The sequence below is a fragment of the Mugil cephalus genome, chromosome 2 (genome assembly GCF_022458985.1).
Source record: "Mugil cephalus isolate CIBA_MC_2020 chromosome 2, CIBA_Mcephalus_1.1, whole genome shotgun sequence".
Taxonomy (NCBI): domain Eukaryota; kingdom Metazoa; phylum Chordata; class Actinopteri; order Mugiliformes; family Mugilidae; genus Mugil; species Mugil cephalus.
The window spans coordinates 11,723,813-11,742,843 of NC_061771.1; the positions used below are offsets into that span (position 1 = coordinate 11,723,813).

The 19,031-nt window shown below is 40.2% G+C and overlaps 1 protein-coding gene across 1 annotated transcript in view; it reads right to left on the reverse strand.

The window, feature by feature from the left end:
- Positions 1 to 59: 59 nt before the first annotated feature.
- Positions 60 to 19,031, reverse strand: part of sorcs3 (sortilin related VPS10 domain containing receptor 3) — a 214,213-nt gene continuing 195,241 nt past the window's right edge. The window contains exons 20-27 of the mRNA XM_047579158.1: positions 17,098 to 17,231; positions 15,700 to 15,823; positions 15,122 to 15,234; positions 8,240 to 8,371; positions 8,050 to 8,149; positions 6,450 to 6,555; positions 4,359 to 4,519; positions 60 to 3,073 (exon numbers count right to left, since the gene is read on the reverse strand). Coding sequence (XP_047435114.1) covers positions 3,015 to 3,073; positions 4,359 to 4,519; positions 6,450 to 6,555; positions 8,050 to 8,149; positions 8,240 to 8,371; positions 15,122 to 15,234; positions 15,700 to 15,823; positions 17,098 to 17,231 — 929 coding nt within the window. The 3' untranslated portion in view covers positions 60 to 3,014. The remainder of the gene's footprint in view (positions 3,074 to 4,358; positions 4,520 to 6,449; positions 6,556 to 8,049; positions 8,150 to 8,239; positions 8,372 to 15,121; positions 15,235 to 15,699; positions 15,824 to 17,097; positions 17,232 to 19,031) is intronic.

Below are 19,031 nucleotides of genomic sequence, written 5' to 3' on the forward strand. Positions count from 1 at the left end.
ATATCCCATAATTCTCATCAAGCGAAACTTCACTTTGAGGAAGTTTCATTTGAAACAAACTGGTCACATGACCCCCTGCGTCATCTCCGGTGACGGGGAAATGTGACAATAGTGTTTCCATTGCACTTTCACGATACACTTTTATATCAATATGTCCGAAAAACCACCTCATGAGACCGTAGAAATGTTTTAGCGTTATGTGAGTTTTTTTTTTAAATGTAGGTGTTTTCATTACCATTTTCTATTATTACTATTTTATTTAGGTTTTGCACATTTCTAGGGGTAATGGAAACACAGCAAGTGTTTGCTAACGGTACCAACCCTTCTGTTGCTCTGGTTAAGTAATAAACAGTCTATAGCCATGCTTTGTTTAGTAGTGAGCCAAATGCTAATGATAGTATGGCAGTGGTAACATGTGGATCTTTAGCACATTAGCATGCTAACATTCACCAACTCCCACTTATTGCAAAATGCAGCCTAAGTGATGTTGTTAGTTTTGCAAGTCTGTGATCTTAAATTTATGTAGGGGAACTTGCATGAATGCAATTTCAATATAATCCATCAGCTGTTTCTCAAAGCCAGTAATCCTCTGCCACCTATGCCTAAACATAGCTGAAGGATTAAAAAAAACAAAGCGTTTAATTTGAAATTCATTTGCTTCATTTTGCAACGCAGAGGAATTGTATCCCAAATGTGAACCCAACTATATAGGCCTACAAGAATTTTAGAGGATGTTCATGTAACCTATAAAATCACATTTATTATTATTATTATTATTTAGAATGAACGTCACCATATTTCTGTAAAATATTGTAACTTTGATCATAGGTTGTACAACAGGAAAAAAAAAAACTTTGTATGCTTTTGTTCTGGGGCTAAATTGGAGACACTGACTATGTTTTCACATGGACAATATTAAAACCTGATCAGATTCCAAATGTCAATCAGTATAGCAAAAAAAAAATGTTTAGACCTTGCATTAAAATCTGAAGTAGGTAATCTGAATAGAAATGGCTCGCTTTAAATACCTGCGGTTACACCTTACGCCCAGCTACCAATCGAGGTCCGATCTCAGTTTCATACTCTGTATGCAAATAAATGCCATTTTTGCCACATTTACGGAGCATACCATATTGCATACAGTTGCTCTCTAAAATTAAGGGATGTCATAGTAGTTCTTGTGTGTGCATCTTGAAATGATACATATTTTGAAACAATTTTGAAAGCTGTGAACAAACGCATTTATTTATCAATCTCTGCCTCGGCGTTAGTTATAAATTGAGATTTTCCTCTGAAACAACTGAACTCTTAAAGCTTTCATACACACCGTAATTTCATCATTGTGCTGTTTGAAGCATTAAATCTGCAGCCATAACTAAATAAAGACAATGCTCATTATTAAGAAAATACTAAATGAACTTCACGTGACTCCCCACAAAAAGCCAGAATGTTTTTTTTTAATGACAGAATCACACACAGTGTACTCATTAAATCATTTTGTTTAATTCTTGTTTGGATTTATTTATTATTTAGTTAACAGCTACGAGGGCGGAATATTTTAAAAGGCTCTCATTACTAATTAACGACATCCCTTGCAGTGCTTTTTTTCTTTTTCTGGCTATCTTTTTTTTTTTTTTTTCTTTCATTAAATGAATGAGGCAAAACTTTTCACAGAGTACACTACCAAAAGATAATGGGGTCAAATGTGGTCTCAGATCGAATCACTCTGTGCGTTTACACACATACTTTAAGCTGATTGCAGGGACAGATGTTAATGCAAGGTCTGGTCGGCGTCTACACTGATTCCAGCTTCATTCATATTTTCAAACAGTTGGTGGTTTTAATACCTCCATGTTTCTGTTCTTGTCACGTCACATGTTGTTGAAGATTTTCAGATTTAATGGATTTATTCCAACCAGGGAGTAACCATCAGATCAAGTGCTTGCATGGTTATTAGTTAGGATCATAGTTTCCTATTAGACGGATTATCAAAGGTTTACACCGCCACTCTCAGACTGGTCCAGTCTGTTCTGAGTGAGGTCATCACATGAGACACTTTTAATCTGATAATTGGAGGCAAGTGTAATGCAATAATGTCTGTTGCAAATAATGTTTGTCATCAGGGAATCTAGCTCAAAACTATTTCTATATGACATTCTGCTGAAAATATAAACATACTCAACATGATCTGTTCACGTTAATCCTATCCCGTTCATTTCCAGACGCATGGAGAGAAGCTAAATCTGTCTTCTTCTGATAAAGTTGTATCTGCATTAACTCATAAATCCTTTCTTCTAGATACACGTCACCCGACAGTAAGTGGCGAAGATCGGAACATAATGTAGGAAGAGCTGACTGGACTCTTTTTGACGAATGATTAGAAAATAACTATTTACAACACTTGCTTATCTACAACACAGAAATCGTGTCCTCAGTAAGAACATGCACAAGTCAAGGACCTTAGCAAAACAAAAAAAAAATTCATTTCTTTAAGTAATGTTTGAGCTTTTAACACACTTTCATAAACGGATTACTGTCAGACCTTCTGTCGTCGCCATGGTACTCAGACTACAAGCATGTAGAAAGTAATAATATATACATTTAACAGAACAAATGATAGTATTGTACATTTCAATAATATTCCCTGTGTGATTGGAGACTCGGACATTATAGTCCATATATAAGCAGGAATGATTTTCAAAGCAACGCCTTAGGAAATTTACAGAACTCTTCATAGTTTCCACGAAAGATATCTCACTCTGCAAATGAATGTTGTTGTGTAGCTTATACATCCACAAAACTCAACAGGTTTTGTCAGTAATTACAATGATCTCATTGAGTAAATTGACATTTGCTGCATGGATGTTGCTAAATGACACATCCATGCAAGTCTGTATAAATGAGGTCCCTTAAAAAACTATTAACATCGGTTGTGTTGAGAATTACAAAACAGAAAAAGAGAACCCCCGACACTGTAATACTTTGCTCTGTACATACACTTTTGAGGTGTGGCTTTACACACTAGTACAATTTGGAATCTCCCTTGTGCTCTCGCAGGCATTTCCGACTCCTCCTGAGCAGAAATAAATGAAACAAAAGAAGAACAAAGACGGTTAGTTTGACTTTGTCGCCTTAATGCCTGCAAAACCATTGACTGGTGTATTGATGTGGATGCCTTGTCCTTAATTTCCAATCAAAGGATTTGAAGCTGTTTAAAAGCCTGGAAATTAGAACGTGAACTCTTTTGAATAAATGTTAAAACGAAAGAAGAGCTTTTAATAGACAGCAAAGATAGACTGATACAGTCCTGTTAAGTAAAAACTATAAAAACCGATGTGAATATATCAGTGTTCAATGATCTTTATATAAGAAAGCTTGTGTTAGAAACTGGTCTTGTTGAATTTGACAGATGTGGGCTTTTACCAGGCAAACGCTCCACTGAAAGGCCGCACTTGTGGGGAATTCAGTATTCATTGATTCTGGCAGAACAGTGCTTTTGGCTTTGATTTTAGACCATTCTTATAATTCACTTCAACCTGATGGGAGCTCTAAATCACTGCAGTAGCCCTTTTACATCTTAACTTTCCAGGGCTGCAACTGCTATTTTATCACAAATGAATCTGGGAGAAAAACAAAAGGTTTGCATTTTAGCCTTAGATTTTATTTTGGGATTTTTGTGTTTTTGCATTTTTTTTTTCTTCATCTCTGCACTTTGGTGACCTTGTTTTACAACAGCTTCCTGTTCAGTATGGGCCAGCGTTCTCACCTTCCTCTTGTGTTAAGTCAAGGCACTACAAGGTGCTCTGTTAGATTCTGCATTAGGTCAGTATTCCTCCAGAATGAACACAGAGGTGAATAAAAAATATTCAGCTTGTGGCCTTGGAGCTTGAGGGTGTTCCAACATTTCAATTCTCTACTACTACTCTGAATTTCAACAGGCAGGTCAGAAGCAGCCGGCTCTTGGAAACAGCGAAGCTGCAGGAGTTTGTTGGATTCATTTGCCTCAGACATGGCTGACAAAACAACTTGGTGCCAGATGACCTGCAGTGCTTTCTTTCAGTAACAATGCAAATCAGACTCTGTACATCATAGGTGGTCAGTAATATGTTCATGGCAACTGATTGACTTGTTTATGACACGTATGAACCTTACTTACACAACAGGCAAGTGGTTAGGGACACTGTCTCATGCTAAGATACATGCTAAAGCGTGTTTGATTAATAAATTAGGATTTAACAATCTGCCATAAAATTAACTTGAGTTTAACATTTAAAAATCTCTTTCAAGTAAATGTCTTTGACGGTGATGTCAGCAGCAACGTTTTGACTGATCCCACACGTCATTAAACCGTGACTTACGTTTGACCCTGGCATCCAGCTCCTTCTCCATGAGTTCTTTGGATGTGGAGAACTCACTCAGTGTGATTTTTGGCGTGCTGTCGCCTTGGCCCACCGAGCCAATCATCTCCTGCTCTTTCTCCTGGTTCACCTCAGCGTATATGTTGATCCATGGTATTTTTCTATGAGGAGCAGGGGAAAAAAAAAAAGATCAAGAAATGAGCCTCGGAACAAGATGTCATGACGGCATCCTTCAGTAAAAACAAAAGGGTTTTATAAAGTCAGCATATTCCTTTTAAAGCTTTGACATCCAAAAACACAAGCTGAAGGGTGTAGGGCTTCCTCAACATGTTTCATGTCTCAAGTATCAGAGAAACTCTGTATCCCAGTGAACTTCTTTTTCACCACAAAGATGAAACATCCTGGGATGTAAAGATTACATCGGTATAATGATAAACCGCGGGAAAATTTCCGACACTTAATATTACCCTTTCAAAACTTGAAACATGTTTGATGACTGCACTTAGAGTAATTCACGGGTGATACGGCTCATTTCTCGAGAGGCAGCAGCACTCACTCCCTCAGATGCAGGTGAAAACTCGGAACCACTCTCTATGCAGGTGCCTTCCGCCATGTTTCCAGAGTTTTTTTTTTTTTTTTTTTCCACTAAGAGGACAAAGTCTGAAGTCTGGAGATATTTTGGATATATTAATAAGGCAGAGGGGAAGTAATTGAAGATGGTAAACCTGTCTATAGAAAATGCAGAGAAATAGATGCCACGAAGGGAGGCAACACTTCTAATTTAAAGAGCCATCTCTGTGAACACCACCCACAAATATACAGTGAGCGCTGTTTAATGTGTGCACATTTGATTTCTACCTAAGGTACTCCCAACAGTGAAAGTGTCCATCTTTAATGCATATTATATCATATGCATATTTTTATTTTATGGTATTGTGTTTACATTGTTTCAAATGCTAGTGTTGTTTTGATATGCACATTTGATTTCTAGTTGAGGTAAATTTAACAGTATTATTGGTTCTAATCTACAATTTGCACAAAGTGGAGCTACCTCTGAGGGCCGTATGATGTCGTCTTTAATTGGGGTTTCTGCAGGTTTGAACTAGTGGAATTGAAGACTTTTTAAGACCTTTAAGCCGTTAAAGGTTAAATTTAATACCTACACGATGTAAGACAAATAAGAAAAATCAGAGACCCAGAATTACTTTAAAAATAACACAACTCCCTCAAATCAGTATGTAGTCACTGGTGAGTGTCGGAATATGGGAACATCTTAAACTAGCTAGCCGAGGGTCCGTCAGTCTTTTAGAACTGAAGAAGCTACTTGGATGAAAAATCTTCAAGAGACCCTACAAGTCCAGTTGCATTTATACCATGAGATGAATGACTGAGAACCTTCAGACAAATTGAAAAACTTCTTTAAACTCCATTCATGATTTAAGCAATCTATTAGAATCTGGAAAAAAAACAAGAAAAACGTGCTCTGGTGCTGATAGAGGCGTCCATACTTTAAAATTGCCCCAACTATAATTACAGTTCAGTAACTAATTTAGAAGGAAATTATAGTGACGTTGGCATCTCTACCCATCTGCATTTGTGACACCTAATATACAACTTTATTTAGTCATCATTCAATTTATTTCCAATTATTATTCAGTATGGCTATTAATTGCTCTGTTCTGTCAACAGGCAGATTTTTTTTGATAAATGCGTCCATTGGACTAATGGGGAAAAAATCATATCCATAATTAATGACAGCTTTTCCATTTCCCTGAAACTTTTCAACAGAATAATTTTGAGCATGAATAATTTATTCAGCAAATAAGAGGCAAGGCACAGAAGCCGCATATTAAATCGTTTAAGCTCGGTTTGCTTTTGCATTTTACCACTGGCTGGCCCCACGCATTAGAATCAAGCAGAAAGATGGATCCAACTTCTAGAAAGACTCGCGGCTAGAGGTGATTGGTCCGGACTGTGCTCATCTGGTGTCATCAATAATTGAGGACGTGGTAATAGATACACTGTATAGTGGGGAATCTACACGGGCATGCTGTGTGTGCGGCACGCGGAAGTAATCAGGAAGATGCGCACCTCTTAAATTTGTAGATGAGGAACACCGCTAGGCCCAGGAACACCACCGATAGGAGCATGAGCATTGCTGAGCTGCTGTGTCTGGGGCTGGAGTCCACCAAGGGTGCTGTGGGAAGATGGAAGAGCATGATGAGGATGATGTTAATAAATATATGTGAGGTAATTTAACCCATCCCACTCACTGTAAACGAGAGGAACCTAATCAGATTTGGAGAATCGCACAAAGATGCATCATCACCTTTTTTGTCAAAGTGCCAGACAGACTGACAGCTGTGGATAATTTGGACAGATGACTGAAGCAGCATGAAGCGTCATACTGGCCCGAGCTGTAGATGGACGTTTTCTATGAGAATGAATGGGTCTTTCAGATCTGTAAAAGCTCCTGCCAATTGGAGAAGAAACCGATCAACTCTGTAGTTAAGAACCCTACGTTTGTTTCGTAAGGGTCGCATACAGTTTTGTTCAGGTTCTTGGCAGGTTTTGGGTTGGGGTTGTCGCATGCTTTTTTTTTTTTTTTGCTTTGTTTTTAAGCTCTCAAATGACAATGTGTAGTAGCGTAAAATTGCTGCTTCTGCAAATATGTCTTTTGAAATGGTTAAATGCACTTACATTTATCGCCGCCAAGCACTTGGTGTTATTAATGTCGCCGTGCACAGTTTTTCTTACGAGGCCTTCACCTTAAATTGTTCAGTTGTAGAAGAACAATGTCTGTCATTGAAGGGAAAATCACAACGCAATTTCCACCTCTCTCCTCAGAGATGAAGGTGCACACGCGGCTGACCTTTCTCAAGCAGCTTGAAGGCTTTTTAGACCTTTTGTAGGAGGCGAGATATAAAGTCGCATCCAGCTGGGTACACCGCCAATGTCATTAGAGGGCAACACACCAAATAAAAAAAAATAAAAAAAACAGCCTGGCATGTGATGTCCTGTGACTAACACCACATGCAACTCATGGCTATGTGTCCTCAGAGATGTTTACCTAATGACATCAGCTAAGCAATGAATCCAGGGAAGGGTGTGTCCAGCTGTTGGACATGGGAGTTGATGTGGAGTCCTGCACCATACGCCCAAAAAATACTTTTCCACCCTGTGTTCCTACTGTCACCGTGATTTGATCCCACAGCCTCCCCATTCCTAGAATTTGGGAAACATTGCTGGCTTCTCGAGCAATTGCTGAATTCTGCCTCTGCCCTCAAATTGTACAGTGTTCTTTCTCAAGGACTAAATAATCAACATAATTATACTCTGTGTAACACTCATTTTGTGGTTGGATGGCTGTAAAAGAAACCGAACAGATGTTCAGCTTTTGATGGCGGGCATAAAAGATCCCTCGTCTCAAGGAGCGCTACTTCAAATCAAACCCCTCCCATACTCCCCTGGGCTTTTTTTTTTTTTTTTTCATCTGGGATGGAGACAGGCTGACAGGAATTTTAATTGGTGGACCAAAGAAAAATTTCCATTGTCAAAACATGGTTATTGCTGTTGTGTTTCGCGGAACTGCCAAATGAAAAATAGAGAATCCTATGATATAATGGAATTACCCCTGGATGTTAATGTGGAGGATGATATAATGGCAGTATTGAAAGCGAATGTTTCTTACCCAGAGTTAGCTGTGTGTTGTACACAATCACCCTTACTCCGGGCTTCAACTCGAACTCCACCAGGTTTTGGTTCAGCGCACTTACGATTATGTCAGACGCCTGGTAAACAGATACAACAGGACACGGCTTGGCATGATGATAAAGCAAGTCAAGTGTTAAATTTGTCAAGCGAAGTCTTGTATCCCGTACCCGCTCCAGCTCTTCCTCACTCTTTTTCTTGCCCTCTGATTGGTTCTTGTGAGGTAACAGGAAGAGCTCAGCAGCTGTCGGGACCCCCGGGAACACGGCAACTAAGAGCTTCTCCTCCGGGAAGTCAGATACCTGTCACAAAAGGTGGAAATATGCATTATCACGCTGTGACACAGTGGGTATAATGACAGCATTGGCTTTGTCATATGAAAAAGAACACAAGGACACATCAGTTCGCTCAGCTGCTCCTATGGGATGGATCGTTTTGTGAATATAATATATTGACTATTCTGGGGATTGAAGGAAATGTGAAACTCTGTATAGCAGGGTGGCGGTGATGGTTTCCCTACAGAGGAAAGTAATGTGAAGTAAACCATTATGAGTTCATATTTTCTTTGGTAACACCCGTCATTGTACACACTAAATGAAGCAAAGAATGACAGCTTGCGAGACAATGAAAGGGCATCTTAATTAATTAACAATTGTCATTAGAAAAGTAATCTCGGGGTGGTTTATATTTAAATGCTATTTGTAGTGGATCAGAAATTGCAGGATTCGGTATAATGTTCCACGAAAAGTTTCCTTTGTAGTCTTAAGATGGAACTAAGTGATGTTCTCTGACTTTCATTCAAGATGTAATTGCCTGCCTGCCTGCGAGCCTCTGCTGGAAGCTAAGAGGTTGTATTCACTCAGCGTTAAAAGCACAGAGGGTTCAGACGTTCAAAAAGATTTTTCTTTTTTTTCTTTTTTGTCAGTCTCTTAAAATTTCCTGTCATTAAAACCGGAAAGAGGCCTATCGTTTTAAAGCAAACAGCAAATCATCAAACAAAACAAGACATTAGAATTTTTTATTAATTTCTTTTGAATATTTAAAGCTGATATTATAAATATGAAGACAAGTGAAAATATGACGTAATATGATGAAGTAATCACACTTATCAACTTTACCTGGTAACAAAAACATAGAAGAAAATTGCCAGAAAACATGGGACTCAGTCTGACTGGTCAGTCTAATTCCAAATTTCCAAAGATCTCGTTTCCAGTCTCTTTAGCAACACCTATGGCAGTTAAGCAAGTTTCGACCTCATTTCCAAGACGTCCAATAAGTGTGACTTCGTCAGGCTGTTAAATGTCCGCTCTGCCTAATGTCTCTAGCATTGGAAGGTCTCCACGGAAACTCGGTTTCAAATACTGTAAATGGACGTATTTTAAGATTTCATTGGTGGGTCATATGCTCCATCACCATTTTGCTCCTGCATTAACACCCTAACACCAATGGATGTGTTTGAGACCTCTGCACCACCTGCATTATCTACAATCTGCATTTGAGACTTGTCATCTGCCCCTGGTGGATACGTCAATTTTTTAAAGTTTTTTGCAGCAATCTTAAGCAATTACTTAAGCAATCCTAGTATTGCTTTATTAAAGTTGAAAAAAGTGCAGATATTTTAGTAAGACGGATTCTTCATACTTTGTAGATAATGTTATCGTAAAGTTGTTGAAAAGTTGTGCATGACATATGATGATTCAGGTTCAGTCGGTGATTACTGTCTTCTGTTGTCTGCAATTTTCAAAAATTCTATCCGTACATGATTATCTTTTTGTTAACCCTATGAAGTCTGACATGAAATAGTCGTTAAAAAAAAAAAGATTGCCAAAGACCAAACATGTATTTAAATGGACATCTTTGACATTGCTTACTTATGTACTTTACTCAAATATGATAATTTTCACACTTCATCAGTGCATTAGTGTTGCAGCCAGCCACAGTCATCACTCTGGGAACTCTACACCTCAGATAACCAATACTTTTTCCTTGCACCAGCAGCAGGTCTGTTCTGCTCCACAAGAACGAGCAGGAGGAGAGATGGAGATAAACATGGTGCTACAGAGAGACACAGAGTGTTGACCTTTATCTCCAGCCAGGAAATGTAAGCACATGCCACTTTTCCAGCGCAATTTATTGGAAAAGGGTGGGAAAAGAAAAAAACAAACAAACAAAAAACGCACAGAAGGCCTCAACACTCAAAGGCAACGTTTCTCAGTTGGACATTTCAGTAATTCACACTTGGTTAAGGTTATAGACCTATTGTATTAATTTGAATAGAAATGCCACGAGACAGCGTAAAGAGAAAACACAACTCTAGACATTAGGAGGGTGCTAGTCTTTAGCCCGTAAGACATGTCCAATGTCCAATATGTGGATTAAAACACAACTATTGCACTGACTGCCATAAAATCTGGCACACATTTGCACAGTTCATAGGATGAACCCAAATGCTCTGAATCATTTAGTTTATCCGTTAATATCCACAGGAGCAAATGTCCTAGTCTGGAATCCAGACAAACTTTCCCACCCACAAATTTACTGTGACGGAAAGTAGATCTGGACACGCTCCGCTGGGAAGGCCAATCAAATAACTTGGGCGGGCTTTGTGAGGCAAGGGACAGGTGAGTAAACAGCAACATTATCGTATACATCATTCGTCTGGAGTTTTTTGATAAATAATAATACAAGTATTAACAGTTAACGGTATTGAGCCTCAAGCCCTTTCAGATGTTTAGCTTTTAATCAGTTTATTTATGAGAAAAGCGAGACAGAACACAGGTGGCAGTCAGAGGCCACCTGTGTTGTTGTGTTTTCTCTGATAATTTATGTTCTTTGTACCCACTCCTTTGTCCGCCCATACACAAGCACTGAACTATTTGAGTGCCAAAGTAGTGGACAAATGATGGCTATGGGCATGCCTTCCAGTGAGAGAAAGGGCAGTGGAGGGAGAGATAAAGGGAATAGGATGACAAAAGAGGCAATAGCCACTGGAAAAAAAAAAATCAATACACTTGGACCGTGTTTACTCTCGCTGCAATCACTCATTAGTTTAAAGATCTGGCTGACTCACCGCTGGAAACAAAAATCAGGCCGAGATGGCAAGGAGGGAGAGGGGTGAGATCCTCGGTATATCCCAGCCTGCTTTGAAAGAAAGGGTTGCAATACTCTGCAACTTTATTTGAAGAAATACTATTTGAAGAGGATGAACTCCAGAGGGACATTAATTCTACAAAACCATATTTTGCTTTGAAACATTTTAGTTAAAATGAGAATCTCATGGATATGTGCCATCTCACTTTTTTAGGAATTCTATCTGTGATATTTATTGAGCTGTCCAAAAATTGTGCAGGTCACCCTTGTGCATCCAAAACTGTTGTCTCTCATCTTTGGGTCCTCTGGATTGGGGAGAGGGGCCTCTGTGGATCAGGCTTGTTCCAGTGCATCCCACAAATATAGATTTTTGAGTTGTAATGGCTGCTGCCATCAAGGAGTGTCATTGCTATGGAGTGGTGGTGGTGTGGTCTAGGCGGGTGGTACATGTCTAAGTACCATCCACATCAATGCCAGATCCAAAAGACCAAGTCCAAAAGCAGAACATTGCTTTGTCACAAAGTGTTACTTATGAAACCTGTCGGTGGTTGTAATGTTTTGGATGATCAGTGTATATCACCATCCATCTTCTGTCTATTACCACACAAAGCCTGCCCAGTCACTTTGATTGGCACGGCATATCTTCCATGGAGCGCAGTCGGTGCCAATGGAGTGACTCCAGACCGCTTTTAGGCAGGGAATCTGCAATAGCTTCCAGGCTAGGATTTAGCCAGATCTATAATGGTGTACTTCAGCACAGTGGAACAAATCAAAAGCTTAATAAGTGAAGTTAAAGTGAAACTATAATCATCATCTCCTCTGTTAGCAGGTTAACGAAGTTCAGCTGAGGTGAATGAGAATGTCATTTGTCTTGCAGGTATTTGGTGGACGAATCATAGCGTGACCTGATCCTGGCACCAGCTCTAAAGTTAATTTCAACCAGCCTGAAGGAACAGACCTGCTAGTGGTGCTACAAGAAAAATCCAAACCAATGGCACCAAATAATTGGAAACTTTACCTTCGGGTGGTGTTAGATGTCAAATGAAAGTAAGCTGACAGAATTAATCCATTGGGGAACGCAAATGCCTGAAACTAATTTCATGGTGATCAATCCAACAGTACTCATAGCTCTTTATTCAAATGACTAATCAAATTATCAACCTCATGCTATCCATGAGAGGAAAGGTCAAAGGGATTCATCATCTGAGGAAGATGATTGTATGACAAATGTAGCCATGAAATATTTTAGTCTGGGTCAAGGTACTGGATGAAATGACCGTCCTTCTCATTCCATTAGGTACAATCACTTAAAGCAAATCATATCTCTCATGTATTTATGAAATTCATCCAAATGTAATTCTGATTGCCCAATATGTTTTCTAGTAACTGGAGTTAATTATTAACATTCTATTATCTGTCAGAGGGAATCACTGTGCATGATTTACCAGGCATCCGCTGCATAAAAAAGTATTTCAGCGCCTCTGGGGGAAGCTATAAGGAGATTATATCTATAGCTTCCATTAACTTTCTGGGGAAGCTGAAAGGGAGCGTGAACATTGTAAACTGACTCCGAACTGTGAAATGTTAAAGGAAATGTAAGGGGGAGGTGGCTGGAGATGGACAGTGGAATGAAATAACCTCCATTACTGAATGTGCATTCATGACAAGTAGAGACAGCGGTGCCGAAATGAGGCGAGTGAAGAGCGCAACGTCACGACTTGAAACATTCGGCAGCCGAGACACAAAGCACTACACCTCCGGTAAATGGACCCTGACTTTAATTGCGAGTTGTTCCCTCTCTCATCTCCTCTTTTATTGTCTGGGAGTTGTTTACTGTGTTGAAAAGCCATCAGTGGTGGACTGGCCTCTGTCTCAGGCAAGACTTCTCATCCATGACAAAATGGTGGTAAAATAACCCTTCTTCTTGCCACTTGGACGCAATGCTTGCCTGGAAATGAACGCTGTGTCAGCTGCAGTACCAGATATGAAACAAGAATGATCACGTGGGACTACAATTTTCCCTACAGAAACAAGCTACCTGTATTGCTTGTTATTGTTTGTATGCAGACACAAAAAAGGCATTACTATGCAGCCCTGTGTAGGTTAAAACTGACATAAGGGAGGAGAGAAGAAGTTAAATCAGACTTAACATGACTCACACTGCTGTATTGAAGTTGAAGAGCACTGTAAGGTGTACAGTATATTTCTTCCCTGCGTGCTAATAGCGGATCAGAAGTACTTCCACTGTCTACTCATTGTTTTATTGTTTCAGTTTGGTAGGTGGTTCTTATAAAGTTATTACATTGCTCCTATTACATTTATGTTTCCATATTCAGTGATTACTTGCTCAGATACATCTAGCTCTTTTTATTCTTTCTTTTTATTCATGAAGTGACCACACACTGTCTCTAAACCCACACATTGTACTTTTTGAGCCTGTTAATCTCTGTGACTTTACAAATAAAGCACAGAATGTGTATGCACTCTTTTTAAGATCCATCTGTCCATTTCTGTTTGTTTATCTAAAGCTGGGTCATGGTTTACAAAAGTCCACACCTTAGCAGCATTTTCTAGTTGCTTGTGGGGGATCCCACGGCGTTCCTCTGCCAGATGAGGTATGTAATGGTTCCAAAGAATTCTGGTTGTACCTCAAGGTCTCCTCCCTACTGTGCCCATTAAACCTCCAATGTAAGACGAGACACCCAGGAGGCATCCCCACCAGACGCCCAAGTGACTTTAATCGAGCCCTTTCGACAAAAAGAGCAGCAGCTCCTCCTCCTCACCCCAGCTCTAAAACTGAGCCAAGCCACCCTACAGAGGAAAGTAATGTTGGCCACTTGTGTCGGCATTACCCAAAGTTCATGACCGTAGGTGAGGGTGGGAACCGAATGCTAAATCAAACGCTCTCCCTTACACCTCGGGTCCCTCTTACACCCTAAAGGCCCATTCCAATCTAGCCGTCCATCTCTTGCTCCACTTGACCATGTCCTCATACTTAGATTTCCTCATGTGGGGTAGGAACTAACACTCACACTTTTCAATTTTTTCATCTTTAAATAGCTGTAAGAGCTCACAGAGCACTCTTAAAGTGTCCATCTTTCTTAAAAAAAAATCACATTTGCGATAACTGAAGCACAAAAGCATCTAATAACTGGAGAAAGCATCAATAATTGCAAAGATTCATTTAGAAGGGAGTTGAGACATTCACAAAACAAGTCAATTCAGCCTGAATAATTTAGCAGAAGCCTGTGACCTCTGTTGAATGGATAAGTTGTAGTAATAAAAAGAATCACTATTTAGACATATTTTTACATCATGTGACAACACGGACCTGCACTTTAGAGCCGTCTTTTCCTGAGTCAGGGTTAACTGGGTTACTCATGAGATCCCCTTCAACCATTTTAAATATTCCTCCAGCAGCACCCACCTGCAGATTTAAAGCTCAATATGCCGGTAAGACGGCTAAGAGCACAGTCATCAAATGCAGCATGCTATTCATGAGCAGTGAATGACGAGATGAGTAGCACTTAACAATGACGGGTGAGCTTCCCACACACACATTGGGAACGCATGCACCCGTCCTACAATCAAGTGCACACACCCACGCGCACACACGCACGAAAAAGTGAAAGACATCAGTGCTCATAAGACCCTGCCACAACCCCGGCGCTTGAAGTTCTGAGAAACTCTTTATCTGTGACTTTTAAGATGAAGGAATTGGCACTCATGAAGCGATCTCTGGGGAGAAGGCGGGCACGGGCGTCTTCACACCTGTCTGATGATGAATCACGGGGTGGCCCGAGGGCGTTCTCTTGTCGCACCAGTGAGCCCAGAGTATTGGGCAGCAGAGGGATATAGGAAATAATTGAGGGGAAAGAAGAAGCAGGATGAGGCAGAAAGGGAAGGAGCGGAAGACGAAGGGACAGAAGGATGGAAAGGGAGAAAATATGAAAATCACTCACTTGAAGCACAGCCTTCTTAATTACTCTCCCCACATCCTGCCTCCACTCGGGTATGTCGGGGTTGAACTCATCCAGATTAGGCGAGAAAGATAAAAGCAGAGATTTGAAGAATTCTGTCGAGAAGAGGCGAGGGAGAATTGGCCATTAATTCACTCGGATCCGAAGGCATTATTCTCAGCGAGCTGTGCCAACTGTCATTTTGCTCAACTTGAGATTCAGGTAGTTAACACTTGATGAGAAGAAGAGGCTTTCTCATATCCCCCCACACGTCCCTTCGGCTAAATGTACCAGATGCACTTCTAGATAATTAGAAAATGTCACAGCTTTACGCCGAGCGATCCGCTGGTAATAAATCAGTGCATTTTACAGACACTGGATGGTGGATTACTTTAAAGAATATGTCTTCATTTGAAAGAGTTATGTGATGTATCTCCTTCAAGTGGGAATTGCTTTATTTCAGAAATGAATAGAGACTTACACTTCTTTCCATACAATTCTCTGCCAATTAGTATATACTAATGGTCATTAGATGGCAGTAGTGACATTGTGTTCCAGGATCAGGGTGAGCAAATGCTGACCTTTGACTGCTATGGTCTTGGTATCCTGCAGTATGGTGTTGGCTGCAGCCACTTGGACTGTGATGGTGTGCATTCCCTCGCTCGAAAAGGTGTATGAGATGCTCCCATCCAACGTTATCACCGGCTGAAAGCACAGATTTTAAGTTATAGGTAAATATATAAATCGTGTCATACCTCTCAAGCACCTTTTAGGTGTCTAAACCTAGCCGAAGGAAAAAAAAAAATAACAGTGGGAATAACTCACATGATTGTATCTGTTGTTGAAAGGACATAAAGGATAAAGGAGTGAGGACCCATGCTAGAAGCACAAAGTGACTCTTCTATAATTAATGACGTAGTCTCTAGAGGAAAAGTCAGATCATCAAAGTAAGCAGGGTTCATCCTCTGGTCATATTTGCATGAATCGGAATGTGTGGCAAACTGTAATGCATGTAGGGATAGATGTGTTGATATTTTAAATGTTTGACCTGCCGGTGGAACGAGTAGAAATCAGGATAACGTCATAAAAATCCCCTGGAAACCTTCAATCTGTCTCTGTTCCTCTACAGGCAATCGGAGTTATTTCTCCTGTTTCTTTCTGCTCATAACTTCCAAACCTCTCACACTGTCAAAATCAACATCTCAACAGCATTACTCTCATCCAGCGACCTGTGTGGCCCATCTATTCTCAGTCAGTATCCTTTAAATTCATTTAAATCCTGTCACTCCGTGCAGCCTTCGTCCTCCTTATATGCACCTCATCCTGGATGTCCAGGGTGACGGAAGTCTCTATCAGCCGGTCTCCTCCACCACAGGCTAAAGCGTCTAGACTCCGGGGGATCCTGTCCCTTTCTGCTACCTTCATCTGGGACTCTGCTCTTTCATGTCACTTCTCATCAATCTGCCAAGTTATTCTCAAGCTCTTGTTACTTCAATTCTGTGCTTTACTCCCAAATGTTGCTTCGCTGAAAAAGCTTTTTTTAAGATTTTTAAGTCTGGACCAAAGCAAAGTCAACGGATCAAAGCTAAATCACCATACCCCCCAATATGGTTGAAAGGGTTTAGAGTTAGTGAGCGGCATGATGCTTGAATGCTAGATAGTCTATTACCTTGGTAACAAACTTGTTTCCCTGTACAAAGCCTTTGTAGAATTGTTGACACAGAGTGGCACGGCAGAGAGGAGAAACATGCTTTCCAATTCTGATAGATTTTAAACTCACCTCTTAGCTGTGGCGAAAGTTAGAAGACGATAAGGAAAGCTACTTGAGGATAATAGTTTGCTTTTATTCACCACATCCATTTGGCTTGCTGTTGCACCTCGTACAGCTTTAGAATAATGACACAGCTAAAAGCCAACGCTGCAAGCATCAACAGTTAAAAGCAAACTTGTGTTAATGAGCACTGCCCTTCGGTGATTACCTCAGTGTTGTTGCCTAACCACCAGAAGTAAGTGACAGTGCGTGAGTGGCTCGGTAAGACCACTGCCGTGATGTTCACCTCCTTGTTTCTTATGACCACAAATGGGGTGAGAAGTTGGACATGCTCCACTGGACCTGAGAAGGAAACAGCACAGAGAAGATATTATTTACAGCTCACTCTAATGAGCCCCACTTGAGAGTGTCCTCCTCATTCAAATACGAAAAAAAAAACATTTGGCAAGATCACAAAACCGATGTCCACAACGTGTGAAGTTAGTCTCGGGGAGAGTAATACTCCAAACAGTATCACTTTTATTTGACCATTTAGGTGTGAGTGGGTTTTTGGCCACAGTCCACAGACCTACAGCTGAGTCGAAATTCTTAACAGTCCAAAGGTGTGAATGTGAGTGTTTGTCTGTAACTTGTGTTGTGCATTATGAAACAGATCCAGCCCAACTCCACAAAACAGTCTGAACAGGATGAAGCATGTAAGAAAAATGGATAGGTCATATACGCCGATCAGGCACAACATTGTGACCACCTCCCTAATATTGTGTAGGTCTCCCTTGTGCACAGTTGTCACTCATCACAGAGTGGACATGGGCCTTCTGAGGGGGTCCTGTGGTGTCCGACAACAAAATATTGTTAGTGGGAGTCTTTGGATCCTATGGGTTAAGCCATATATGAATATGTTTGGGGAAACATTAACCCTAAGGTTTGATGGATTTAAGTAAAAACTTCTTTCTTTCAAACCATTTTGTCGACTTATGTGACATTTTAACAAGATAAAGAATAAAGAAAGCAAAACATTCATGTAAAGCCAATATTAAGATGACATAATAAATCCTGAATCAAACTGTGGCATTTTCTCCCAGTTTGCAATTACCACAGTATAGAAATCAAGCAGTAAAGTGAGTCAGACAGACTTTTCCCAATTAGGCTGTCTGAGCCTCATGCTGGCAGGTGTACTAGGATTGCCTAATAGGTAAGACATATATGGCAGGGCGCTTTAACAATGCGCATGCTGTGATGGCAGGAGATGAAAGACTGTATGTTAGTGTGATCTGGGTCTCGGATGCCTCTTTATTTCTGAATCCATCGAGTTGTGAGACCGACAACAATTATTATAAATAACAATGACTGTAAGTTGGCTGTTAGTCTCTTTTTAATGTTATCCCTGAATGTTGGAGAGAAAATACTCCTCAGAAGGAAAACTTTTCTTCCTGCCTGCTGTGTTTTTGAACAAATGACAGCAGCTGATGTTTTTTTTTTTCAAGAGGGAAAGAAAGTTTTTTAAAAAAGAGTTTGCATTTGTTCACATTCTGGTTTGATAAACCGATGAGTGAAATTACAAAGCTGTTTTGTTCACTATTGTCACTATATCCCAAAATACATTTTTATGGTTTTCTAACATTTCTTATATGTCAAGAAGTTTAACAGAAACAGCAATTAAGTTTGACTAAACTATATAACAATCCTGAATCCTTGGTAGAATTGTGGTCATAGCAAAATGCAATGGTTGTTTGTTGGTGCTACACAGAGATCACCAACACAATGAGAATGTAGGCTACTCCCTGTTAGCGCTGATAATTGTATGTAGTGGAGTTAAATTCAGTTGTACCATGTAGCTTTTGTTGGTTGGAGGACCGTACGCAAGTGTGTGTTTGTAAACTCTGTGTGGACGTTGGTGGTGCCCATTTGAGTACATCAATGTGTCTCCAGGATAGGTGGGATCTTTAGCAATCAGTCAGTCCATCCTTCTCCTCCAAATTGCATTCATATGTAACATCATGTCAAATGTACAGTATTTGGGGGATGTTTTGTCTTGATTGTGGTCACTGGACACAGAAGTAACTGGGAAGAGTTTCGGATGGCCGTTGAGTGTACACAGTGACAATGACACCCGCAAGTGTCCTGTGTATGTGATTATATTTG